This window comes from Phyllosticta capitalensis (assembly GCF_038381095.1).
Source record: "Phyllosticta capitalensis strain CBS 128856 chromosome Unknown BKA78scaffold_2, whole genome shotgun sequence".
In the NCBI taxonomy this organism is placed as follows: domain Eukaryota; kingdom Fungi; phylum Ascomycota; class Dothideomycetes; order Botryosphaeriales; family Phyllostictaceae; genus Phyllosticta; species Phyllosticta capitalensis.
The window spans coordinates 3,723,974-3,750,025 of record NW_027117440.1 but is presented as its reverse complement, the minus strand read 5'-3'; the positions used below and the strand labels follow the sequence as shown (position 1 = coordinate 3,750,025).

General features: G+C 57.6%; 10 protein-coding genes across 10 annotated transcripts; 1 reads left to right on the top strand and 9 right to left on the bottom strand.

Moving 5' to 3' along the window:
- Positions 1–4: 4 nt before the first annotated feature.
- Positions 5–828, bottom strand: BKA78DRAFT_307765 (uncharacterized protein). The gene has a single exon (XM_066887891.1). It carries the CDS (start codon positions 705–707, stop codon positions 186–188), a length of 522 nt encoding a protein of 173 aa, XP_066748618.1. The 5' UTR covers positions 708–828; the 3' UTR covers positions 5–185.
- On the bottom strand, positions 641–1,816 carry BKA78DRAFT_90986 (mitochondrial 54S ribosomal mL58 domain-containing protein). The gene has a single exon (XM_066893947.1). It carries the CDS (start codon positions 1,599–1,601, stop codon positions 819–821), a length of 783 nt encoding a protein of 260 aa, XP_066748617.1. The 5' UTR covers positions 1,602–1,816; the 3' UTR covers positions 641–818.
- A 2,805-nt stretch (positions 1,817–4,621) lies between these two features.
- On the bottom strand, positions 4,622–6,643 carry BKA78DRAFT_90958 (aspartic peptidase domain-containing protein). The gene is made up of 4 exons (XM_066893946.1): positions 6,426–6,643; positions 6,127–6,376; positions 5,190–6,081; positions 4,622–5,113 (listed from the first exon to the last, which is right to left on the bottom strand). Exons 1-4 carry the CDS (start codon positions 6,517–6,519, stop codon positions 5,030–5,032), a joined length of 1,320 nt encoding a protein of 439 aa, XP_066748616.1. The 5' UTR covers positions 6,520–6,643; the 3' UTR covers positions 4,622–5,029.
- A 2,025-nt stretch (positions 6,644–8,668) lies between these two features.
- On the bottom strand, positions 8,669–11,585 carry BKA78DRAFT_377724 (uncharacterized protein). Its single transcript, XM_066892884.1, has one exon. It carries the CDS (start codon positions 11,415–11,417, stop codon positions 9,060–9,062), a length of 2,358 nt encoding a protein of 785 aa, XP_066748615.1. The 5' UTR covers positions 11,418–11,585; the 3' UTR covers positions 8,669–9,059.
- Positions 11,586–11,680: 95 nt separating this feature from the next.
- Positions 11,681–13,296, top strand: BKA78DRAFT_307755 (uncharacterized protein; the record flags this gene model as incomplete). Its single annotated transcript, XM_066887890.1, has 1 exon — positions 11,681–13,296. A coding segment is annotated over exon 1 (1,325 nt), but the record flags the coding sequence as incomplete, so codon positions are not given.
- Positions 13,297–13,819: 523 nt separating this feature from the next.
- On the bottom strand, positions 13,820–16,034 carry BKA78DRAFT_90931 (carboxypeptidase cpdS precursor). The gene is made up of 4 exons (XM_066893945.1): positions 15,557–16,034; positions 15,259–15,495; positions 15,195–15,209; positions 13,820–15,142 (listed from the first exon to the last, which is right to left on the bottom strand). Exons 1-4 carry the CDS (start codon positions 15,756–15,758, stop codon positions 13,941–13,943), a joined length of 1,656 nt encoding a protein of 551 aa, XP_066748613.1. The 5' UTR covers positions 15,759–16,034; the 3' UTR covers positions 13,820–13,940.
- Positions 16,035–17,576: 1,542 nt separating this feature from the next.
- Positions 17,577–19,511, bottom strand: BKA78DRAFT_293229 (tripeptidyl-peptidase 1; the record flags this gene model as incomplete). The annotated part of the gene is made up of 2 exons (XM_066886180.1): positions 17,577–19,238; positions 19,338–19,511. 2 exons carry the CDS (start codon positions 19,509–19,511, stop codon positions 17,577–17,579), a joined length of 1,836 nt encoding a protein of 611 aa, XP_066748612.1.
- A 1,632-nt stretch (positions 19,512–21,143) lies between these two features.
- Positions 21,144–21,947, bottom strand: BKA78DRAFT_246852 (kinase-like domain-containing protein; the record flags this gene model as incomplete). Its single annotated transcript, XM_066884251.1, has 2 exons — positions 21,144–21,766; positions 21,821–21,947. 2 exons carry the CDS (start codon positions 21,945–21,947, stop codon positions 21,144–21,146), a joined length of 750 nt encoding a protein of 249 aa, XP_066748611.1.
- Positions 21,948–23,821: 1,874 nt separating this feature from the next.
- Positions 23,822–24,880, bottom strand: BKA78DRAFT_350550 (uncharacterized protein; the record flags this gene model as incomplete). The annotated part of the gene is made up of 1 exon (XM_066891019.1): positions 23,822–24,880. One exon carries the CDS (start codon positions 24,878–24,880, stop codon positions 23,822–23,824), a length of 1,059 nt encoding a protein of 352 aa, XP_066748610.1.
- A 416-nt stretch (positions 24,881–25,296) lies between these two features.
- BKA78DRAFT_293226 (uncharacterized protein) lies at positions 25,297–25,779 on the bottom strand (the record flags this gene model as incomplete). Its single annotated transcript, XM_066886179.1, has 1 exon — positions 25,297–25,779. One exon carries the CDS (start codon positions 25,777–25,779, stop codon positions 25,297–25,299), a length of 483 nt encoding a protein of 160 aa, XP_066748609.1.
- Positions 25,780–26,052: the final 273 nt, after the last annotated feature.

The following is a 26,052-nucleotide window of genomic DNA, read 5'->3' as shown; positions in this document are numbered from 1 at the left end:
TCCCTCCCTCCCCCTCTTCCCTCCTTTCCTCTCTCTCTATCTCTCCACCCAACACTATCATACAAATGAAAAAGAAAAAAGAAATGAAAAGGAAAAAGGAGACAGGTGGAAAACATCTACCCACCCATACATACCCTTCCTTTTGCTACGCCAGATGAACGCTCATTCTTGTCCGAGGTGGTGTTCTACGTGCACATACTCCTACAACTGCGCGATGTGTTGCCGTATTGGCTGGGTGTGTTTGCTAGGTCTTGCTCTCTTCCCCTTGCCCTTGCTTTCTTTTCTTTTGGTCTCGTTCTTGTTCTTTTCCTCGCTGCTTTTCCTGCTTCTTTTTGGCGTATGTGGCGGCTTGAGATAGCGAGAGCGATGGTGTGGTGGTGCGAAGCCAAAGTTGTTGTAGGGCAGAGACAGAACGGTGGTGCTTGGATTGGGAGCGGTGGGTGGTCTCTTCGCAGTGCCCATCTGGTGTCTCTGGCTCGTGGCTCTCCGCGATGCGATAGATGATGGCCGGCGTGTACTATGCTGCGATGCGATCCGAGGACGTTGAGGCCGTTGTCGTGTAGGTGATGGGAAGCCAGCCGGCTGCAGAGATCATGCATGTCTTGCGTGCCCCAGGCTGCACTCAATCGTGGCTCGGAATTGTAGATGTCGTCGCTAGGTGTCTTGCCTGGTGTCCTTCTCCAATATGCGTGCGTGCGTGCGTACATCCATCCGTGCGTACATCCATCTCTATCCCCTCCAATTGCCCTTCTACCAACCCACCTCCCACACCCCCTCACCGCAGCATCATCCACCACCCCAGGTAAACGTCGGTGCGCCTAAGCACCCCTCCCCCAGCTCTCCTTCCTCCTCCTCCTCTCCTCCCTAGCCTCCCTCCTCCTGGGGCCCCACCTCGCCTTAATCGCCTCCACCTCATCTGCCTTGCGCTGCGCATGCTCGGGCGCCGGCGCGACCAACCCCACAAAGAACTGCGAGCACTCAAACTTGTCGGCGAGCTTCTGCCGCGTCCACGTGGCTGGGTCCAGCGCGCGCAGCCGCCGGATCTCCGCAATGTCGACGGCGGTTAGGTGGTATTTTTTCGCGTACGGCGTGCGTAGGGCGGGGGGGAGTTTGGGCGGCTGCTCGGAGGATGATGAAGGGGGAGAGGCGTGCCGGGAGTAGGCGCTTGCAGCGCTCAACGCCGTGCCGGTCCTTGTCACCGGACTTTGTCCATCAACAGCCATCTGCTGGGCGGCGACGCGGGCCTGAACGGCGGCCAACTGACGACGGCGGTCGCCCGGCGGGAGGAACTTGAGCGGCGTGTGGTAGACACTGGGCATGGCGCTTGGCGGGTTGTAGATGAGAGTGGTGTCGGCGTTGGCGGAGGCGGGGGCCGTGAAGACGGGCGCCGACGGCACCGATTTGAGCGCTTTGTTGTGCCTGCGTGTCGTTGCTGCGAAGCGGCGTTGCTCAAGTGGTGTGCCGGTGGTGGAGGGTGTTTTGGAGGGAGTGGCGCATGCTGGAGCAGAGGAGCGCAGGAGAGCGAGGTTGCTGCTGCTGCTGCTGCCGGAGATAGAGGAGCAGAGGGGCCGCAGCGGCCGGCTGAGGATTGTGTTGCTCATGTCGGCGGCGAGGTCGAAGTGTCGAAATACAGGTCAAGTCGACGGATGGCGAGAATTCTTCGCGCAAAAGAAACGCTTCAATGCCGCAGGGCAAAACTCAAACTCAACTCGCACTTCCTCGTATCAATTGACCACAGACAAAGCGTTGAATAGCTGTAGAGAGGAGGTCGACGGCGTGGCGTGCGCAGGTAGGATGGACTGATGGGTTGGTGTCGAGGTAGAAAGTTTCCAGGACGTGCGTGGTGGACAGGTTTTCTGCGCGTGTGGCCTCGTCGTCCGCCGGAGTGCGCACACGACACCTTGCAGGGAATAGCTCCGATGCGCGGGCCCCTCGCCTGCCATCTCATCGAACACCGGGCGACGACGCTTGCAAAATCTCACGATGTACTGTACATTTTTTGTAGGCCCTCCAAACATCCCCATCACTTCACATTGGCAAGATCAGGTAAGGTACATACGCATCAACGACCTCGCCACCACACGCGACACATCACCACAGACCAAAGAAGAGCCAGTCGGTCCATCATTTTTTGCTACTACTACTTTACCTAGCTTTTCGAAATGCTCCCAATCTCAATCTCCTCATTACCGTCCACATGATGAGAAAAGCAACCTAAGGGAAAAGGAAGAGAGGGAGTGAGAGAGGATATACTCTCCCCGCTTCAAGCCAAGGTTCAGCAAAAACACCACCATTACCACCACCACCGTGCAAGAAAAGGAAAGGAAAGGAAAGGAAGAACCCATCGAAAGTCATCGCGCCAGCCAGGTATGCCCTCCCATCAAGAGCAAAGCAAGGCGAGATCCCTGTCGAAAGCAAAAGTCGGAACCGAATGAAACGAAGAGCAGAGGACAGTCGACAAGCCAAGAAAGCCCACGCCTCACAGCAGCCAGGCACGCGACAACGGGTTCGGCAGCATCGAGATTGCAGAGCTCAGCGGCCGACGATGGATAGCGTCCTTGCGCACTTTGGCTCCTACCTAGGCGAGGTCACGGGCGCGCAGCTCCAGCAGCAGGGTCGCCTTCTCCTGCTCCAGGCGGTCGACGTCGGCCAGGGCGGCGCGGAGGGCACGCTGGGTGTGCTGGTAGGCCTCGCGCAGCTGGATCTCCGCGGGGTCGGGGTCGCGAGTCGTCGGGTGCTCGAGGTTGTGGAGCTGCATCTTGTGGATCTTGGCGAGGTAGTGCTGGGTGATGTTGGCCTTCTCCTCCTCGTGGGCGGCGACGAGCTTCTTGTTCTCCTCCTTGGCCTCCCACGCCTTCCACCACTGCCAGTTCTTCTCCTTGACTGCGCCGGCCAGCTCCTTCTGCGCCTTCTTGGCCTCCTCGCAGTCGCAGCCGTAGCCGTGCTGGACCACGACGCGGCGGTCTTGGTTGGTGTTGGCGGCGCGCTGCTCAGCCGAGTAGAGGCCGTGGCTGACGCCGGACTGGAAGACGTACTTGGTGAGGTCGATGCAGGCGAGGGCAGTGCCGGCCTGGTAGCCTTCGTAGTCGAAGACCTGAGCGCCCTCCATAGCGGCGTAGCGGAGCTGCTCGACGAAGATGTCCTGGGCGATGTCAAAGTCGTCTTGGTTGTCGACGACGAGGGCCTGGCTGTTGCCGTCGGTGGTGCTGTCAGTCTGGTCCTGGCTGTCGTCAAAGACGGTGACGGCGGTGTTAGCGTCTTCGGGCTGGACAGGAGTGTCGTCAGAGACGGTGAGAGCACTCTGGTCGGCGGGAGAAGCGACTCGCGGGGTCGAGTCGCCAAGAACAGCAAGAGCAGAGTCCTGGTCGGCAAAGGCACCGTCGATCTGCGCCGTCGGGGTGAGAGGAGCCGGCGAGACAGACGCGGAGCGGTTGTCGAGCAGCTCGAGGACAGACGTCTGCTCAATGTCGGTAACGGGAGGCTTCGAAAGCTCCTCGGCTTCGGCGGGCTCGGGGACGCTAATCAAGGTGAGCATAAGACATCAGAGGGAGCAGAGGTAGGTGAAGCACTCACCCGTCAGCGACGTCGTCGGCGTGAGAGTTCAAAGAAGGGTAGCTCGCGACGCGGTGGCCCGCGAGGAGCTGGTGCGCCGGGTCGTGGTACTTCACACCACCAACAGCCTTCTCACCCTGCACAGCCCTCGCACTGAACTGCTTGGGCGCATGGATCGAGCCGCCCAGATAGTTGTACTGGATAACACCAGGCGCAAACCTGACAGGCGAGCGGGGCGTGGGGTAGAAAACGTTGGCTCTGGCGGAGAGGTCCGAAGGGGCACGAGTGGTCGAGAGGGCGGACTTGTTGGCGCGCTCCAGCATATCAACTTGCTCACGCGCATCGACCTGGACCTCAGCCTCAGCCTCAGCCTCAGATTCCTCACGGCCGTCAAACGACTCGGACGCCTTCTCCGACGCCTCAGACGCGGTATTGGGCGGAGCCCTCAAGCCCAACTCCTCTTCCTCTTCCTCCTCTTCCTCCTCGCCCAGGTGTACCCCCGCCATCTGCATGCTCAAACCGTAATCCTCAAGATCGACCGTGTTGCCCTGGGCATCGAAGAAGCGGCACAAGATCTTGCCGTCATGGCCAAGGACGACTGACGAACCGACGGCGTTGGCGACGGTGGCGGCGCGACGAGGCGACAGGGACGACGACGACGCGGCCGCGGCCATCGTCGAAAGAGAAGGCATGGTAGCGGACGGGAACCTGCATGCGATGAAGCCGTCAGTCATCAATGTCTTGCAGGCGGCGGCGAGGTGCGGTGCGCAGGTCGACTTACCTTTGTCTCGCGCAACGAGAAAAGAGCTTCGGGAAATGCAACGAACGCGGGAGAAAACGTCAAACGCTCAACGAAAACGAAGACTGTGGCTCAACACTGGATGCGAGATGGAGAGGGATGATGAGAAAGAAACGAAGATCGCCAGGAGCAGCGGATTTTTCTGTTGTTATCGTGGCGCCGTCAGGGTCCTCCCCCAAGACAGAAGGAGGCCAGCCACGACGGTTGGCGGCCCCCGCTTTGCGCGGACTGCGCGGGCTGCGCTGAGTCTCGGCGACGACATCATCTCCGGATAGCAAACGGACACCGAAAGGGCAGCACAATGGGGCACGAGGCAGTCTATGTGCTTCTACTGTGATGCGGTGGATGTGGTGAGAGCATGGTGGTGATGATTGCCGGCAGGTAAGCGAGGTGAGGTGAGGCGAGGTCAGCCAGTGGAAGCAGACAGCAGAACAGCACCGAAAAGGCGAAAGGCGAAAGGTAGGTCATTGAAGTTTGCAAGATTCTTCTGTATTCATTCATCTCTGGCCATCCCATCTGCGCCAGAGAGGCGGAGGGAGGAGGTCTAGCTAATCAAGGAGCCATGTATTTGTTCATCATTCCATTTCCAGGTCATTACATGCATCCATGCATCCATTGTTCTCCGTCAAGGCGCAAATCAGGGCAGTCTTCCAGGTTGTCTTGGACATGCAAAGAAGTCTACGACGACGGAGGGACGGCCGTGTTCTGCTCCTTTTCGATGCGCTGCACGGCGCCGAAGCGCTTGTTGCCCTGGTCGAAGATCTGCGTGGGGGTTAGTCTCGTGTCAGAACTTTGTTTCGACGTGCCTTGTCGGCGGTCGGACAGCAGAAAGACTTACCGCGTAGATGCCCTTCAAAAAGGTGTCTCCGAGAATGTCAAAGTCCAAGTCTCCGCGCGACTGGATGCCGCCGTAGACCATGCCGTTGCCAGCATCCGCGAAGCCCAGGTCCTCCTTCTGGACCGTGAACTGCTTGTCGCCGACGGCGAAGGTGACGACCGGGAGCTTGTCGACCGCCGTGTCGCTGGGGTAGACGTAGCCCTGCTGCGTGTTGTCGTACTTGCTGCCCGGAATGGCGGCATAGATCTGCTCCAGGGTGCTGTCGTCAATCAGGGCCAGGGTGGTGCCCGTGTCGGCAATGGCCGTGTTGCCGCTGCGAGTGATGGTCTTGCCGTTGACCGTGGCCGAGGTCGACTGGAACTGCCAGAAGCCCTGGCTGCTGTCGACGTCGACGTAGTGCGGCTCGGAGGCGTTGGCGGCCTTGAGCGTGTCCTGGTCGATGTAGCCAAAGGTGTAGAACGATTCGCCCTTGTCCGCCTCGTTGGTGTCGCGCCAGGAGCCAAGGTACGCGGTGAAGAGCTCCGACTCCTTGGGGATGTCCTGCTGCGTGATGAGGTTCTCGACCGGGGTCGCAACGGCCTTGGGCTGGACCGTGTTGATGCTGCCAAAGGCAAGGCCCAGGAGACCGTCGCCATCGCCCTGCTCAAACTGGGTCGAGAGCTGCTTGGCAAGCTCGATTCCCTGGTTCTTGATGGTGAGACCACCGAGATCGACATTGTCCGTGCCGACGTCGCCGGACGCGCTGGACGAATCGCCGTACTGGATCTTCCAAGTGTAGCCATCCAGCTTCTTGTAGGTGCTCGACTTGGAGGGGTCAAAGATGTTGTGCTTGCCCGAGGACTGGACGGAAGAAGGCAGCTCGGTGGACCAGACCCACAGGTCGGCAGAGCCACTGCATACAGTCAGAACAGGCACATGAAAGCCATGGAGAACTTACGTGTCAAAGTCGAGGCTCACGTTCTGGGCCGGGGTGCCGATGCCAACGGTGGAGAGGTACATGGCGTCGTGCTGAATGTCCTCGGAGGGAACCTCGCCCGACTTGCCCGACTCGGCATCGAGACGCTTCTGGAGGACATGCTGGCGGGTGCGAGCGTGGCCGCCGATGGCCTTGGAGACGCCAAACTTGCCCTGGGTCTCGACCTTGTTGGAGACAAAGTACGGGCCCTCCTTGGTGGGGCCAATGTTCCCTGGGGCTGTCAGTGTGGAAAGATTGGAGGACGGTACAGGGAGGCTGACACTTGTTCAAGGCATAGACGTAGGACTTGAGGCCAGAGGCCTTGTAGTTGGAGTTGCGGGTGAGGACGACGCGCTGGAAACCCTTGGTCGCCATGTTGGAGTGAGGAAGAGGTATCAAAGTGAGAAAGGTGGGAATTCGTAAAGGTCGTGTAAGTTGTGATGAGGAGATGGAGAGTGAGAGGGGAGAGATGAGTCAAGAGGAAGAAGTTGATGCAGGCAGTCGTCTACTTAAGAAAATCAAGCTTGTGGCCATGACGCAAGAGGGACCCGGGAGGGCAAGCACGTCGATACAGGTCACGACACTCCCGTCTTCCAGGTTGTCTTCCATGTACGCCCACGGGACCGTGCAGGAGCCAGCGAGACCGGGGGTGGGGGAATCAGGGGGCAGCGCCACAGGCTGGAGGCTGTGCCAGCAATCAACCAACCAACCAACAGGCTACACAGGTAGAGCAGAGGGTACTGCCACAGGGGATGGACCCGTGTAGACCAACAGCGGACGGAGCCGCCGACGAGTGGATGAGGTGTGAAGCGGGGCGGCGACGCGTTGTCTCAGTTGCCATGTCACTGACCACTGCTTAAGCTACAACTGAAGCAATGAACATGGAAGCAAACAAGTAGGCGAGGGCGGCTACGTCATGACGAGAGAGAAGAAAGCAGGGAGGCGTCTCAGAATAGCATAGTCAGGAGGTGCCACGGAGACGAGTGGACAGCAGCATGTGTTGTTTGTTGTGTGTGGTGGGTGTTGATAAGAGATAGTCAACTTGATGTTTGGGTCCCCTGTTGGTCTGGCATGCCCGCAAGAGGCCCGTTCCGTCACCCGCGCCACAAGTCCCTGTTGCTCTCCACAAACCTCACTTCTACAACTTTGTTCCATCTATATTATTTAACATGTTGGACAAACAAATGTCAAAAATCGCGCCAGACGTCGTCTCTTATCAAACATGACATCACAACCACCGTGCGGCGTGCGGCGGGCGTGCATGCGTGAAACTGTTGCCGCGTGCGCATGAACGACGCCATCAAGAACAAGCATCGACAAGTCATGTACCTGACAAGCCCCCTCCACCACTTGTCCCTTGCACTCCCTGTTTCTCTGTCCTTTGTCCTCGCCTCGGAATGCGCGCCGCACCGCACTGCTGGTGGGGTCATCTGCCGCTTGCTTCTAGACCGCTGTCCCTGTGGCACGTTTGTGCTTCGACACCAAAACGTCCCGCTGATCTATTTGCTGTTTGTCTGGCAACTGATAACGGTGACTTGTCCGCGCTGTCTGGTCCCTTCGAAATCGAAACTAGAAATCTGTGTACCATGCTTTTCCTAAATACTGCTGCTGTCTGTAGTAGTTACATGGCATCGCTCACTCCACACCAACAGCCAAACAAAAAATGCCGAAGAAAAACATTTCCACCACCATTCCACCACACCCTCTTAGAATGCACGCACAAGAAGCACCGACCGACTACCCGCCATCACTAAATTTCGCTGCCCTAGCTACGTACAACTCTACCTGATTGCCACCGCGATTGACGTATTCATGCAGCATGCGTGTGTGCTATTCATTTCGCAACCAACTGAAACATCCAACGACCAAAGCACACACACTTCTCTGGGATGTGCGAATTGTGGTAACCAAATACATGCCGATGAGTTGTACCCTACTCTAGAGGAACAGAAAATAGGTAAACTGCAGCCTGACCCCGTTGTTGCCACACACATCCATCTACGCCACCAGACCCTCGTGTAGACAGCTAAGCAAAAAAACAAGCTTGGCCAAGCTCGCCTTGGCGCCCAGGGAGGAGCAGTAAGCTTCTGTCGTTGGCATGCGGTGAGTGAGAGGCGTGCGTGGGGGCTAGCTGGCTGCGCAGGCGCGTGGAATATATGTGGGATGCATGCTCCCCACCCCACATCTACGCATAGAAGGGCGAAAAGGCTCATTTGCCTGCGGCAAGGTAGCGCAGTGAAAGCAGTGGTTGATCGTTTGATGGTTGCGACAGCGCGGCTTGATGTCGATATCCGCTGATGAGTCTGCTGGTTTGTTTTCTGATATATATGTATCGGAGAGTTGGCCGAGACACGGCTATTGCTCGACTCGGGCTTCAAAATCAAATTTCGTTTGGCAGATAGACAGGCAGGCAGCTGGTACATAGCTGAGCAAGCGAGCGAGCGTGCAAGCGCAAGTGCGGTACAAGAAGAAGAGGGAGAAGGAGACGTAAGCATATCTCAGTCAAAGGATGCCTCAGCGGTGGGTTTGATGACAGCAAGAAATTTTTGCATTGGACGGCTGGTGGATGGAGAACGCCATGTATGCCCAGGGCCATCGCTAAAAGTCGTGCCGTGGTCTCTGATTCTACAAGAAGGAGGGACTTGAAGGGGTGTCTACTTTTTATTCCACCAAGAAGCCGCCTGCCTGAGTGCCAGACGCGTTCTTCAGGCGTCGCCTCAATTCTTCCACAACGCCAGCCAGGACCACCGACTCCACCCACCGGATCAGACCAATTCGAAGACCTGCATTGCAACACGTCGGCCGCGAAATGGAAGTCACAATATCCCCCCGATGGAAAGTCTACAGCGCCAGCCAGCGGCCGGCAACCACCACCATGTCCCAAATCAAGAGTGGGTAGTGGGTAGTGTCTTTACTTACTTCTTATTCCTGTTCTTCCTGTGCCCCGAGCCCCTTGTACGCGACGAAGAAGCAGCCGTGGGCGGAGGCGGCGGTGGCAGCGGATGGCGGTTTGAATTTCCACCTCCTCGTCCACCATGACCACCACCTCCTCCTCCTCCTCGGCCGGCGCCGCCGCCGCCGCCGCCGCGTCCGTTGCGCCCCCCGCCGCGCCCAAGCACCTGTCCGCCACCACCACCACCACGGCCGCCACGCGAGGCAGGCACCGGCGGGCCGTAGGGATTTGGCGGGAGCGAGTGGTACCCGTTGCTACCGTGGTGGAATTGGTTGTCGTTGCGCTGGCGATAGTTGGGGCCGCCACCGCGCATGCCCGGCGGCGAGCGCGAGCGGCGTTGATTGCGTTGATTTCCACCCCCGACATTCATGCGAATGTTGCCTCGCGCGTGACCGCCGCCGCCGCGTGGTGGGCGGACGTTGCGGTAGAAGTTCGCCATGTGGTCGTCATCCTCGTCGTCGTCAAGATCGATGGGGTTGTTCTGCGCCGAGCCCTTGATGGAGATGCCGCCGTTGGAGGTGCCGTTGACGGGACGCGCCGACGGGTCGATGAGGTACCGGTTGGCCTCTTTGGCGGAGAAGACGTCAAAGAGCGGGTGCGTCGCGCTGCGCGGTTTCATGTGGCAGTCGTCGCCCCAGTGGTCGCCGGAGCCGCAAAAGTAGCAGCCGACGCTGAGCCGCTCGATCTTGTTGATGTGAGGGAGCTGGGCGGGGTCGAAGGTCCGCCAGACCCAGGTGCACTCCTCTTCGAAGTGGTCCTTTGACCGGCACAGGTCGCAATCCATGCCGTCGAGCTTGGACCGGAAGAGTTTGGCCGTACATTCCTCTCTCTTGTGGCCGCGCTCGCGACACTTTTTGCACTTGAGTCTAGTTGGACAATTGCTTGAGAAGTGAAGGTCGACCGCTTCACAAAAGTCGCAGGTCCTGCTGGGGCAGACGTCGGCCATGTGGCCGCTTTCGCCGCAGGTCAAGCAATGGACCGGGTCGTTTGGATCGTCGGTGCCAAAATACCGAACTTGAAGTTCGTATTCCTCTTCCGAAATATGAGCCAAAATTGACCTCTCTCTCGCTGCCATCTCCTGCGGCGTTTGCGCTGTGCTCATGGCAGAGTCAGAGGCGGCTGCACCAGAAGCCCGCGGAGTGTTTGCTGCAGTGCTGTTTGCAGAGGCGGAACTCGCTCCTGCGGTAGCTTGAGATTTGGACTTTGATGGTTCAACGCCTGCGTCATCAGCAGAAGAGTGGTCGCTATTGGCGGCTGGCCGCGACAACGCGGCTCCGTTACTGAGGTCGGTGAGAGCCCAGACCTGGAGCGGAGTCCCATTTCTTTCCGCCAGCTCACCAAAGTAGCCATACCCGAAATTGCGTTGCTTGTGGTCGACCTCGCCAGGATGCAAGACTGCTCCACGATGGTACGCGTCGTGGTCCTGCAAGGACATGGCTCCTGTCTGAACGAGGTGCTTGCAAGCCCATCCCAAGGATGCTGCAAAGGGATGAAACAAGGCGTGTTTGTTTCCTCCGGGGTTGCTCTCAAACTCTGCAAGGTCGAGGTTATTATCATCAGCAAGGGTCATTTCCGGGGCAAAGTTAGAGCCGTCCCAGCAAAACGGCGTCTTGTTCTCCACTGCCTTTTTCAAGTAATCGAGGTAGCCTCGGTTGCGGTAAAGAACCAGAGCTTTAAAAATTGGCCGATCGGTAGGGGAATTCTTTTTGAAGTAAACACCAAGCAAACCAGCAGGGGCGACTCTGCCGATCCATTTGAGAAAAGAGGTCTGAGCAGTCTTCTTGGGAGCGCAATAATTTCCCTTTGGACTCCTCAAAGGCATCATAACAACCGCGCCGGCCATGGTGTCCTTGATCTCCTGTGGTGAAGGTATTGGCGTTTTCACAATCTGCTCAGCCCGCATGCGCTCAAACCAATCAATGGTTTTGACCTCATTAGGTTTCAACAGAGTGCCCGAATTCGACGAGGAAGATGTGGCAGTGCCGTTGGAGGCTTGCGCTGCTTCACCACCTGGTGGATCATCACCGGCGCCGTCCAACCCAATAGCATAGCTCGCCTCTTGGCCATTCGCAGACGACATGTGCGGAAACTCGGTGGCCAGCTGCGGCGACTGGTTGGCCGCGCGTGAATCCCAATCCAGATGCACTTCGGGCGACGGCGAATAGTGGCTGCTGCTGCTGCTGTCGATCTCGCCCTCTTCTTCGCTCTCCGTCCGGGCCCTCTTGTCGGCAGGCGTGGGTGCGTCTTGTTCTTCAATGCCGCGTTGGCGCTTGCGGCCCACGGTTGCCGTGCGGGAATCGCCTTCGCCGTCGGAATTCATCCTGGGCGAGTGGATGCGCGGTGCGCTGAAGCGGTTTGTCAAGCTGTGGAGGGAGCGCAGCGGTCGAAATTGGGTCGCCGAGGTCGTTACAGAGGGCGAATGTCTCGGATGAAGAAGCGGGAACGTGAAGGGGCAGCGACGTGGCTTGGTTCGAGTTGTCGCGTCGGTCTTGGTCGAGGTGTAGGTTGGAGGGACGCGTCCGGCGGAACAAAATGCCGGCAGGCCTGAATTTCAAAAATTTGGATCTCGCTGACGTCGATCACCAACTTTCTACCTCCTACATTCCGCCCCTCACACCGCACTTCTCCTCAATCGCTCTCTCCCGCCATGGCCGCCACCTCTGCCGACGACGCCGCAAGGCAAGAACGCCGCGAAAAGAAAAGGGCGCTCCGCAAAGCCCTCGCCGAAGCCGAGGCCGCCGAGTCCATCGACGACGCCAAAGCAAAGCGCAAGCGCAAACGCTCCAACCTCCCCGACGAAGGCGAGGAGCTCGAAGTCGACATAACCGCTCCCGAACCTCTCTCCAAACGCGAGCAACGTCTCGCCAAGAAGGGCAAATTCGACCCGAAAACAAAGTCCACCGCCCCGCCCAAGTCGGCCAGCCCGCAACAATCCGAGTCTGGGGACGAAGAGGAGGATGGCAAGGAAGATGGCGATGCTGCTGCGGCCCCGAAGAAGCACAAGAAGGAGAAGAAGGAAAAGTCGGAGCACGGCATCTGGATTGGAAACCTGCCGTGGACGGCGACGCGGGAGACGCTGCGCGAGTTCCTCGTCAAGCACGCGGGCATCGCCGACTCGCAAATCACGCGCGTCAACATGCCCGCGCCGGACAAGGCCGCCGTGGCCAAAATGGCGATCAAGCCGCACAACAAGGGGTTCGCATACGTTGACTTTGACAGCGCGCCGGCGCTCGAAGCCGTCATCGGCGTGTCCGAGACGCTCATGAGCGGCCGCCGCGTGTTGATCAAGAACGCCAACAGCTACGAGGGACGGCCCAAGCAAGAGGCGGGCAATGGCGAGGGCGGCGAGGCAAAGGGCCCGGGCATGAGCAAGACGCAGGCGGTGCAGGCGGGCGGCGGCAAGGAGCCCAGCAAGCGCATCTTTGTCGGCAACTTGACGTTCGACGTGACGCGCGAGGACCTGGTGCAGCACTACTCCAAGTGCGGCGAGGTGGCCGACGTGTTCCTCGCCACGTTCCAGGACAGCGGCAAGTGCAAGGGATACGGCTGGGTGACCTTTGAGACGATTGACGCAGCGGCGGCTGCAGTCGCTGGGTACGTCAGGGTCCCCGTCGGGGGTGACGACGGCGACAGCGACGAGGAGATGGAGGACGCAGACGCGGCAGAAGACGGCGACGAAAAGGCAACCGAGAAGGCGAAAAAGCCCAAGAAGATGCGCAAGTGGTTCGTCAACCGCCTGGGCGGACGCGACCTGCGCGTCGAATTCGCCGAGGACAAGCAGACGCGCTACAAGAAGCGGTACGGCAAGGAGGGCAAGCAGGGCGACGGCGAAGAGGCGAACGAGAGGAGACCCCCCAGGAGAGAGCCAAGAAAGGTCGATGCCCGCAACATCAAGCCCGGCGCGGCGTTGGCGAATGCGCCCAGGGCGTCTGGAGCCATTGTCGAGGGCCAGGGAACCAAGATTACGTTTGATTGATTGATACCCTTGTAGGAAGAAAAGCAGATGTTGCTGGAGCTAAAATCAAAATGTCACTGTCCACCCAAGCATTGGACGAAGCGGACGAGCTATATACTCGAATCATATCAAATTACGAACCAAAACCTTGCTTGCAGCATGAACTCCCCTCCTCAAGACCATCCCATCAAAGACTTCACCATTCCCCTTTCCGAGTCCGAAGCAAACCCACTCTGACTTGGGTTGTCATCGTCCCTCTGACGTATGTATTTACAGTGCCACGAACCCAACACCAAACCCCAACCTCAAATCCACCAATCTACCACAACCCACCCAGCAAATCACCAAATCCACCAGCTGGACCAGCACTGTGCAACAATGCCGCGCAACACAGACGAATCAGTGGAACCATTGTGGACAGACAGCAAAATGGAAGAGCGAGAGCTGAGTATAAACGGATGGGTATAGGGCTTTCGCACCATCACAGACACACAAAGATCGTGGCAGATAGGGTCCGACGGCCAGGCGATCGGAGCGCTTGGAGTCTCATAGTGGGGCGGATTGATCGCAATTCGTTCATTACCTTTGAGAAGCACTGCACTGCCCTCTCGAGCAGCGCCAAATGGCAGATTCCCCAATTCAAACATGCGACACTGGAATTGCCGCGGACCATGCGCTCTGTATGGTATGTGCTATTCGTAGTAATGGCATTCCGCAATGCATACAACCGAACTCTTGAATCGCCGATAATGCTATGACGCAGTAGTCTATGTAGTCCAGACCACTCCAGGAATGCCACCACAACGCTGGCTCGAATTCTAGAACCTCGATTTTTCTCCTTCTCTCCTTACACCTCCCCCCCTCCTCCCTCAATCACTCACACGGCTCTCACACGTCCCACTCAACCCCCATCTCCCTCCTCGACACAGCCGCCGACGCATTCTTGGCCACATTGCCAAACGCGCCGCTCTGCGTCGTGAAGTCACTAACCTCGCTCAAGCTACTGATACGGCCAAGCAAAAACTCGAGCTGGCGGTAGGCCGCGCTAGGCTGATACTGCGGAATCATGTGGCCGCTCAGGGCCACCTCGACATAGGTCAAGCCGCGCTCGGTATGCGTCGTGCCCATTACGCCCGCAGCGGCGAGCGTCGCGGCCGACGCTTCGGCGTGGTAGGGCACGTAGAAGGGATCCGCGGGCGCCTTGCTGAAGCCCTGCGCGCCGTTCCACGTCATGTTCTGGATGGTGAGGAGCGTGCCGTTGGCCAGCAGGATGAAGTCGAGCAGGCCGTGCCCGATGACGACGCGCTCGGCGCGCTCGAGGACGCGGGGGATTACTTCCCAGCTGGAGGGGGCGGACGTGTCGGTGTCGAGGACGCCGTTGGAGCATTCGGCCCATTCTTGCACCGGCGCGTTGATGGCGCGTTGGACGTCGCTGCGGTTGAAGTAGATGCCAGTGCCTGCCGGCACGTAGTCGAAGCTGCCCGGGAAGCCCAGCACGTCCCAGAGCAGCGGGCACGTCGTGGCGACCTGGTAGATGTCGAAGCAGGGGTTGGTCAGGCTGACGGCGTTGTAGATATCGTCCCACAGGTCGCAGCCGGGGGCCGAGTCGTCCGGGGGCGTGGGCAGCTTGCCCGTCGGCGGGAAGACCAGGTTGTCGTTAAGGTAGGAGGTGTAGCCGCAAGAATCGGCGCGGCTGCGCAGCGACGCCATGAATGTGTCGTTGAGGTTGAACAGCGGTGCCCAGTAGTCGACGAACGCGACGGCCGGCACCTGCTCCAGCACCACGTCCGAGTTGACCGACGGGTCGTAGAACATGATGGAGTTCAGGTTGTAGTACGTCGTGTCGTTGGTGTTGAGCATAGCGTCGGCAATGTAAGGCACGTAGTAGCCGGCGTACGACTCGCCGGTGATGTAAATCTTCTTGTTGTGCAGGCCGAACGTGTCGACAAAGTTTTTGAAGAAGCCCAGGAACTGCGCCGCGACTTCTTCCTCGCTGGTTGCCGTAGGCGTGCCCTGGGAGAAGCCGGTGCCGACGGGCTGCTCAACCCAGACCATGTTGGTTAGATTGACCCACGTCCACGGATTCTTGACTTGAATTTGGATGAGCTTGGAGCAGTTTTGATGTTTCAGCAAATCACTTACCAGGCTTGTAGGTACCTGTTTTATGTGAGCAAGGAGCTTTTTGGTTTCTTTAGAAATCACTTACCATACTGCCACAACACTGGTCCGTTTTCTTGGAAAAAGCCCTCAAGCGAGGAGCATCCCGGGCCTCCGTTGAGCCAGATGGTGATTTCATCCGTAGCATTCACATTAGAAGACGGGAAGAACCAAAAATACAGCTCGCTCGTCTCATTCGCCTTTTCGGAAATGGGCAAGAGACCAGCATAAGACTCGCCAATGTCAAAGTCGACCTCGGGAATAGCAGAACCGTTGACGGCGAACTCTTGACAGGAATGTCAGCATCTTCCTCTCCGAAACACGGCAAGAAGAATCAACAAACATACTGGTCGTGTTTGCATTCTGCGGAATCAGGTACTCGGCCCTCTTGGTGTGCTGGGTGTTGGCACTGCTCGCGGGCCTCATCAGATCGCCTCGTCGTGGTCTGGGCATCTCAGTCAAAGATCTCCTCCCCACATGGCGCGGGTCTCTTGCCTCGCCCACGGCGGCGAGCGCCAGCGCGGACAGCAACGAAACGGAAAAACGCATCTTGTTGGGAAACGCAAGACACGAGAACCAGCAACAAAGAACTGGGAAGAATAGGAGGTACGAGAGAGAGGTGGGGTAGTCGAGTAACGCAAACCCGGCGGTTTGGATTTATTTCGATTCAACCCCGGGAAGCGAATGGAAGAGCGGCTGCAAGGCCCAGGTACGGTACGGCACAACGGCAGCGTCGATGGCGAGAGCTTGGCGAGGCTTGTGCCGCATAAGGCAGGAGAGACGGCGGAAGCGAGTGCGTTGATTTTGTCGAAATGTCACGGCAAGGTCCGAGGGTCAATGTCTAAATTCAGACGTTCGTTGATAAGAGAAGAGTGACGTAAAATTCCTGATGAACGGGCAACCGAGAGCGTGTGTTGTTGACAATTGTTGTTGCTTTTTTCTTGTGCCCTCCAGCAGCGTGTTTGGTGCAGTCTCCTTGCCTCGACGTACGTATGCGTGGTGGATGAGGATTGCCAGCGAGCGGTTCATGCGGCAGAAGTCAAGAAATCAACCATCCATCCCGCCTCTTTCTTCCTGACGCTCTTGCAGCTGACAGTCGCCATGACTGTCGTCAAATCCCAGCCCGCGAATCCTCCATCATCAACTTACGTCCGCCCAACCACCTTGACCTCCCCCTTTCGAAGCCATGTTTCCGTCGTCGGCGGCAGCGTGCCTGAGCAGCATTTCTCTCCGGATCGTCGACCTGACGGACATTGGCTCTTCACGACAGCTGCCTTGTCGGTGCTAGCGTTATCGTGGAGCCGCAGGGTGCGGGTGTTGGCCTGATGGTTATCGTGGCGGAGGAACCGAAGGGTTGAGACTGATCCGAGCGCCGTGCGGAGCCGACGGGGATGCGAAACTGGTGGCCGGAGACAAACACCACGACATCACATCACCACATCACGAAAACACGAGACGAATGCTGTGCGGGTCGACTATTGAGTCTCCCATCTACATGCACTCACACGACGACATCAAGAAACCAAGCCGCCCTTGATCCCTCATCGTCATCTCTTTCTGCCCGTCCACCACCCACCACCCACCACCTATCTCACCATCAACAACAAAGCGCACTCCCATCACCAAAGCACACACTTCCCCAACCCAACGACGCTTACTGCGGCTGCGGCCAGACTGCAAGGCTTGCTCACTTGCTTCTGCACACAACCTTAAACCGGGGCGAGCAACAGCAACACCCCGGCACAGCGCAGGCACCAAGCAAACGCCACACCCGCCCGTCGCAAACCTTGTGCTGACCTTCACTTGTCGAGAGCAAGCAGCATGCAGCATGCCGCTGCTGCTGCTGCTGCTGCTGCTGCTGCGCCGAGCTGCTCTTTGCAACAGTGGGCGTGTGTTATAGCCAGTTGCGAGCACCACCTCCTGCAGCACACTTTGGCTCTGCGTGAGTATCGCCGGCCTGGATGAATGAATGATGCATGCCATCCATGTGCGCCGAGCCGAGCCGTCCGTCCATCCATCCACGTCTTCAGGTTCCGTCCATGTTCGCCGCAAGAGTCTACATGGTCTCATGTCTTGTCTTTCACGAAAGGCAAGCGGGGACATTTGAGGTGAGTAAACATTTCATTATTTCATTTGATGGGTCCGTAGGTGAGTTTGATGCTACTGCCTCCATTTCCGTCTCCCGAAGACACGCATGCCCTGCTCCCACCACGACCGAAAGCAGAGACCGCGCCACCATGAGGTGCAGTAGACGAGCACAAGTGCGTCTCCGCCACGCAATGCAATACCACGCCATGCAAACCAGCAATCGCTCGCCATTACCCCTCAGTCTAAACGCACGCACGGTCGACCTACCTATCCATCCATTCAGCCGCTGAACCGGCGCGCAAACCTAGCCGCACTGGTCGACGTCGACTCATTGGCGGTCGCCAACGCCAGCAACTTCGTGAAAACGGGCGTGCCGAGGCCCGTTACGGGATCCCATCCCTCAGTCGCGTTCCAGCTGGCATAGGGGACGTAGGGGGTGGTGAGGCCGCTGTACGAGTCTGTTCCCGTGCATCCAGTGCTGCCGCCATCGACAATATCCGTCAGACCCTCGACACCGGTGCTATACAGCCACGGGTTGAGCCAGCCGAGGCCGGGGAGGCCCTTTTCGGCGCGGGCGGCGTTGAGGAGCGCGACGACGGACGCGAAGGTGGGCGCTGAGGCTGACGTGCCGCCTACTGAGATGTCGATGCCTTGGTCGATGACGCGGAAGCCTTTGCCCTGCGCCGCGACGTCGGGGAAGCCGCGGCCGCTCGCGTTGTAGAGACCAGTCCACTTGTCGCCCAGGATGCCCAGGTACTTGGTCACGGCCGCGTCTTGCCAGCTGGGGCGCGCCCACAGGTCGGAGAAGCCGCCTGAGGAGAAGTAGACGGCGCGCTCGGGCTCCACGCCGACGGTTCCGCCGACCGATGTCACGTACGGACAGGCCGCCGGGAAGATGGGCAGGAAGCGCGTCGTGTTCTTGCCGTCGTTTGTCTGGCACGCGCTGCCCACGCCCGTGTCGCCGCTGGAGAAGAGCACCGAGACGCCGCGAGCGCCCAGCTGGCCAATGAGATCGCACACGGAACGCGCAAAGGACTCTGGGACGCTCTGCTCATCTTCACCGTATGACGTGGTGAGGGTGCGGGGAAGCTCGCTGTCGGGCTTCTTCAGGAGGGCCTGGAAGTAATCCAGGTAGGGCTCGTTGCTGGAAGTGGAGGGCTGGTCGAGGTCGGGGACCAGCGGACCGCGGCCTTCGGTGTAGTAGTACGTGACTCCAAGCGGGTGGACCAGCGGAAGCGTGTACTGGATGTCGAGGTTTGCCTCGGTGCTGTCGTCCGTCGTGTCCTGCGGAAGCGTCGAGCCGTTGATGGAGCCAAAGTCAAACGTCTGGCCCTTGGCCCACGACGCGTATTTGCTGTTGAAAGTCTCGAGATCGCTGTACCGCGCGTACTCTTCCAGGAAGCCACTGACGCCGAGGAAGGACGTGTTTTGGCTGGGAGTGAAGCCCGAGATGCTGTACAGATCCCTCAAGCAGGTCGGGGTGATGGTCGAGTTGCACGACTGCTCCACGTCATTCGCAGCAGCCGTCTCGAGGACACGCTCAGTGCGCAGAATGGTACTCCTCTCGGGCTTGACCTGGGCGAAGCGAGTGGTGGGCTGGACCATGAGGACATGGTCATGGAGCTCAACCGGCAGCGAGTACTGCAGCGTACGGATCTTCTGGACGCTGGGGCGGATGTCGCTGCGGAAAACATTGAATGTCGTGCTCATCATGACCTCGGCCTGCGCAACCGTGGCACTGAAGTTGATCCAGTCGCCATCGTCTTCAACGTCCGCTTCGTCGACGCCGGACTTTTGCAGCCACTCGAGGATCGAGTCGGTCGACTCGGCCGCCGGGCGCAGCAGCGCCTTGATCTCGTCGCGCTTGAGGTGCTTGCCGTAGCTGCGCGAGCCGGGCGTCGAGATGTCGAGCAGCTTTTGCTCGAAGAGGGCTTTGTTTGGCTACACAGACTTGAGTCAACATGCCGATCCACATATACCAAGACACAATCTCTCAGTTTGGTTGCACTGCAACGACTGCAAATTTTGGACATCAATTACCTGCTTGACGGCAATCATGAAGCGCAGCACTTCCGACGCATTGACCGACGAGACTTGGCGCCAGTTCTCAGGAACGCCGCCCAGCGACTCGAACAGCTTGACATTGTCGACTTCGAGGCCATTGATGCCGCCCGCGAGGGACAGGAGTCCCGCAAAGAGAACCGAAGTGCGCATGGCGAAGTGTCCAGCCAAATGACGGCGCAGCGAAATTGACGCTGGTCCAAGGAGACAACAGACGAAATGTAGCGCGCGGAACACGCCAACTCAGCGAGAGACTTGACGGGGCGCAATTGAGTGCGGGAAAAAAGAGGGTGAAGGGACGGACGGGAGACGACGATAATATATCGAGGTGATGTGGGCTCGGGATGGCGTGTTTTGGGAGGATCCATTTGGATTCGGGTGTGCACACGGGCAACAGGAGGCATGGGGCAGGTCGGTCAGGCGCAGGAGAAAGACGGTTCCTTCCGAATGTGGAAGGCACGATGCAGTGCTGCAGCGCCGGGACGATCACCTCTGCTTGGCTGGTCGCTTGGCTTGGTGCCCTTGCTTACTACATGTACACTGTCCACTAGCTCGCGACACGCGCACGCGGCCGGCCTTTTCTTCGATTGAAATCCTTCCTCTCTTTACATATTATTCAATGGACCACAGCAGCACCCTCCTCCCGACCTCCATTCATCCTCGATACGCGCCAGATGAGGCCCCCCAGAACAGCAACAAAGCAGCAATATGCCCGAACCACGGCAGGGCACCCACCCTCCCCGTTATCGCTCCCCCGAGTGCACGGGTCGGCAAGAGACCCTGTAGGCGATATCCGGGGTCGTGACCACTTTTCTTTCCAAAAACCAATGACATTTCTTACCGCTCTCGCCTGCCCGTCAGGTACAATCTACTACTACCCACCTACCCATCTCGTACAGTCTCCACCATATCTCGGTTTCACCGCAGCCAGCCATCGACAGCCTCTCCCGTTGGTGTGATCCCATGCCACCACCACCGTCCACCGTCCACCACCAGCCAGCCAGCCCTTGCCGTGCCTTGTTGGTCGCACCAACATCTGCGACTCGTGGAACCGGGTCATGTTGGATGTTTTTGGCAGACTGACTATTCTTGTCGACATTTTTTGCGAACGAGACCTCGCTGCAACATTCAAGCTTCAGCAAACTCAACGCAAAGTCTCAGGCCATGCAGCATAAATTGATTCAGCCTTTCTTTGGCTTTTACCGCATCCGCGGGGGAGTGAAAAAGGGCAATGGCGAGGATCCCCTGGACGCAAAGCGATGAGAATTGGAGCACAGATTTGGGCACCCCATCGGCCTCTGAGACGCATGCAATTCCACATGGCCGCGGCACAAAGAGCGCGTCCATGGCTTCAAGAAGATGCTTCCGTTCGACCGTCTCGGCCACGTTGAAGATGCTGAGTTGAACGCGGTCGTCCCTGATTTCATCTAACCCCTGAGCCACGGGAGCACTCATGAGAAAGCGGCCCTTCAGCGGAAAAGCGTTCGTATATTTCACGAAGACGGCCGTCTCTTCAAGGGTGCCGAATCTGGCGAGGGCCATGTTGGCGGGCTTGGGGGTCATGGGTGTGACTCCGTATTGAAGACGATACGGAAGCGGTAAGTGGAGGAGTCTCACGAAGTGGATGAAATCATCCCTTGTGATAGATGTGTCGATGTTCATGATGGAAATGAGAGGAGGGTTGCTGGCGGACGAGCCGGAAGTGTTGCGGCGCCTTCGTGCCTGGGCGATGCATTGCCTCATGAGTCCCTTTGCGCGCTCGGTCTGGACGTCGTCTTCCGTATCCTATACGCCACTGTTCTGCTCTTCCTCTTCGGATTCGTCACTTGGTTGATGTTGTGTTTTCGACTTCTGCTCAGGGACCTTTCGCCTCGATTCGAGCCCTGACAGCGCCGTTCTTTCACACATCTTGGGATGCTCCTCCCACCAAGTCGAGTCGGCGAGCCAATGGCGCTTCTCGCCTTTTCCAAGCGCTGTGGCCGCGCTCACTCTCTTGCTCGGTGCCCACTGCAACATTGCACGCAGCAGATCCGCGGCACTCCCGTACGACCGCTCTGGGAAAAGGTCTTCGAGCATGTCAATGTCGTCGTCCTCTTGGCCTTTCCATTCTTCTCGCAGTCGGATAATCTCGGGGCATTCCAATCCGTCCAGCTCGTCCATGTCTTCGGCACTGGGAAGTCCAAGGAGTCCGATGGTAAGATCGATCTGATCCAAGGTAGACTTCCCATCCGCCACTGGATACTGCTGGAGCATCTCGCCAATTATCAAGCCTGCGGACCACATATCCACGGCGTTGGAATACGTCAACGCGGACAGGAGCATTTCAGGGGCCCGGTACCAGAGTGTTGTGATGGTTGAAGTCATGGGAGAGAGACTATTTCCGACCTCTCGCGCTGCTCCGAAGTCGGCTTTTGGTCCCAAGAGTCAGTCAGTTGGTCTTTATCATGGAATGGAAGACGCACCAATCTTGAGAAATCCTTCATTGTCCAGGAGCAAGTTTTGCGGTTTGAGGTCTCTGTGATGGACCTGTGAGTCTAACCCATGGATCAACGTCAACGACTGGATCTTACCTGTGCATGATGCGGGCATTGTGCAGAAATTCAAGTCCCTTCAAGAGCTGGTTTGCAAGGCATTTGACTTTGCAACAGATCAGTCAACCATCCCGACAAAAGCATGGGGACAGCCCACCTTCACTAAAGTCCAGCCTGGGCTCCAACGAATAAATGGCGGACTCAAGATCCATCTGCAGGATATCAGCTCAAATACGCTTTCCACCTACCTGACGCCGCCCTACCTTGCAATATTCCATAACCAAATGCACCGGTCTGCCAACGCCGTCATCGGCCAGTCCGTCATTGTCAACCGCAACACCAAAAACATCGACGATATTCGAGTGTCGCTCCAGGCTTCGCAAGATGCCCACTTCGCGCAAGCGGTACCGACGGAGCCCTGCCTTTTTCTGCGCCGAGTCAGACAAGGGCGTGCTGTCCTTGATGAACTGGAGCCCCCCGACGCGTTTGACGGCCACGAGTGTGCCGCGTGGGCGATCCGGATTGGACGAATTCATTGGGCTCATGAGGTTGACCACGCCATGGCCTATTTGCGTTAGCACTCGCCGTTCAAAACACCGAGGAAAAGAGAGCTGGGGATGTCGCGTACCTCCTGCGCCGAGCCTGTCGTGGTACTTGTAGTTCGAAAGCGACTCGCAATTCCCTGCATCGCGTGCTTCAGCGACGAACTCCCCAAGTACCCAAATCCCAACGACATCGTATCTCAGATCGTGCTGCATACGTACCGACAAAACGACCCACGCGGTCCAGATCCAGCGCCTCGCCCGTGATGGACAGGTACTTGGGCGGGGGTGCCGGGCCGATGCTCTCCATGGCGATGTGGTGCTATGTGAAACGTGAGAAAAAAAGCGAGCGGCAAGTTTTAAGAATGAATGAATGATGTGTTGCTGAATCACCGGAGTCGTGGTGGTGTGTCGTGAGGGAGCGCAAGGCGTGGGAGGAGGGAGGCGTGGAGAGCGCGGATTTTGGGAAGGGGAGGCGCGCGTGGTGCTGGTCCCTGCCTCAACGGACTGCCTGTCTGTCCCTGGAAGTGCTGTGTGCTCAACACCAGCGACGAAGTGTTGCTCAAGCTGGAGGCGCGCCTTCGTCTTTTCCATGCGGGTGCGCCGTTTGTGGTGCTCAAAGCTTCAAGATTTCCTTTTCAATCGCCGCTCGAAAACGACCTCGACTTTAATGCAGAAAAAGACTCGTTTTTCGAAGCCATTTACGAAACCACACACGACGGTGTCAATACTCGTTGACCAACAACTTGCTGTTGAGCCCGTTTCCAGCATCGGTTGTTGCTCCGCTCCGTCGGTCCTGCGAGTCACCTTGATTACCATGCAACCATTTCTGGACCACCCTTGGATCCAAAACTAGGCTCTATCGTCTTTCAGCCGTCGGCTTGTAAGCAATGCAAGCGGCAAGGGACTTGTTGAGACTTGGGACTTGTAAGATTCGACTTCCAAGGTCATCCCCGGCTCTTTGTCGCTCCTTGGAGCGTAGCGCTAACCTGAAAGGGCAACTTTGAAGGACCTTATACACGAAAGTATTGATCTTAATAGTCCGCTGCGTAGCATGACTTCTAATCTGCCAGAGTCATTGCCCCTTTTCTCGATACGTCTCTTTCTCGGATTGCGTCGTCAACATCTTTGTCAGACCATCTGCTTGCTTACTTGATCTTCTGGACTGCTTCTCCGAATCCCTTCTCCACCGAGAGCTTGGATTGTTTTGCCTGCCAGTTGCAATCGGACCCTCACATCTGGTCGGATTCCTCTGTCTGCCCAGTCGCCAAGTCGTCTGTCTCGCATACTTTCTTCATGGCTCCTGTTGCCGCGCGATTCTCGCCTCCCGGGGAGCTTTTTCGCGACCCCTTCCATCGCTTGTCTACACCGGTCGTCCTCCTGGACGCAATCACTCCAGGAGTTTTGCTCCGTCAAGTCGGCTGTTCTCAATTTCCCGGAACCGCTTCTTGTGGTAAGATTTGGTGATGTAGCAGTTCACCAGATACGCCACAATGAAGATGATCAAAATCGCGACTGTAACAAAGATCGGAGCAACAATGGAAAAGATGGTGAACCCATACGAGAAGGCCTGGAACGCGGAACTCGGCTGCAGCTGGTCGGTCGCCAGTCCGACTTGAAGAGCCGTGAGGATAATGACGACATAACCCAGGAAGGCTGCGAGGTTTGCGAGGTTGTCTTGGAAGAACTGCGCGTACAGATTGTAGCTGGTGGTTCCGGTGTAGCCCCACAAGTGTCCGTACCGGTACCGGTAGATCTTGTTGAGTCGGCCCAGTCGAAGCTCGCCGTAATGGTAGCGCGGGTTGACGGAGGCGTAAGTGTGATTTTCGAGCAGGTATTTGACGAACTTTCTCCATGCCGGCCATGTCACTTCGCGGGGGAGAAGGCCCTCGTTTTGCGCGATGCGGTAGTCGCTCTCGTACGCGATGAGAGCAGCATACGAGAACAGAAATCCAAGAGCACACCTCACAAGCTTTTGGCGCTGCTTGCAGTCTTCGCGATCCGGGTTCGCGCACTGGTATTGGGCTGTCCCGGGACAAAGAATACGCGACGACCAAAAGTCTGGACTGAGAAGAAATTGTGGAATCGGCTTCAGATATATCTTTTGTCGCGCAGTCCAGACGAGATGGAGATCCATTTCCTCGGTGACGACAATGCTACGCGAGAGCAGCACCTGGCGGTGTAACGGACGAGGAGGCATCGGCCGGCCGACGAACCACATCCAGTCGTTAACGAAGTTCAGCTTTTCAACCGACAGTTCTGTTTCGAGGAAATCGAGGTCTGGGCGCGCCACCGTGACTTGATCCTTGAGGCGACCAAACCGGTAGGTGGCGGGGAGAAGGTCGACATCTCCATCCTTCGACTGGGCTGGATTCTTCGGAATCGGATCGTCGAATGGTGTCCAAGAGGAAGTGTGCATCGATATCTTGCTTTGGTTGGAATGGTTCATGGTTGAGTCGAAGAGATCGCGCTTTGCCCTTGTCTGCTGACCATCGCAGGACCCGCACCATGGCACTGTTCGGGTAAAGGCGTCTTCGCAGGTCATGTGTGTTCCCCAGTGACTTGGCATTTTAAGACTGCTTTCGAAGGATCCTTGTGTGTGCAAGGCTGAAGTGGGCGCTTCGACTTATCGGAGTCCGGCTTTTGCGCTGGTTGGTTGGGGGCTGAATTGGATGCATACTCGCCAAACATGATTGGGTTCTGACATCCCATCCTCGCTTATTTCCACGCGATTATCTGTGTGACTCTCTGTCCAGCAGCCTTAGATATTCTGGCATCCATGGCGCTTCGCGGTTCTGAAGCGTGGATACCACGTCAAATATTGGGAAGTGCCATTGGACAAAGTCCTGAGAGGTCCCAGCGAGTTCAAACTACTGCAAAAAGCTGGATTTTGTACCGGTCTGCCATGTTTTCCGTATCCTTTTCCTGGTAGTAGCCAGTCAGGCTGCAGAATCTACCGGTGCCGAAAACCGTTGTCGGCGGCAGTCGAATCCTGCAAGAAATGCAGGCGCGGTGTAGTTGCTTCAATAGGAAACGCAACCGAGCAGGCTTGCATTCGAGCACACGACAACATTGGTCGATTTCCGGATCCGGTAGACCCTTTAGCTTGTCGAGCATCGGGTCAGCGCCATAAACGGTCAAAAGATGGATATCAACACCTTCAGAATGCGGTTTCCACCGTCCGACGAGAACATAATGGGCGGCGCGTGACTGGGGGTTCTTTGGCAGGGCAAGGCTCGCCCCCAAGAAGGCGTTCTCTACAGAACGTGACAAACGGAGCCTCGTTTTGTCAGTTGCAATATCAGCCTCGCCGCGGAACCATGTTTGCCTGTAGGGATGTCTGTCCATGTCACAGTAGAGCCATCACTAAGCAGAATCCGCTTTGATACCTGTCGCAAAGATGCACAGCTCATGCTTTGAAAGATATCCTTACCTGCCCAGAAACATACAGTTCTGTGTCAGCCTCAAGCAGGAACAAGGGTCGGCCTTGGGTTACATTAGTCCCGTGGATCCCGGTCTACTGCCTAAAGACCCTTGTCAATCTCTCGATTGTTCAGTCTCAGGTCCATGAAAATCCATAATTACCGCGCTCTTATCCGAGTTTTTCGATCGTACCTCACT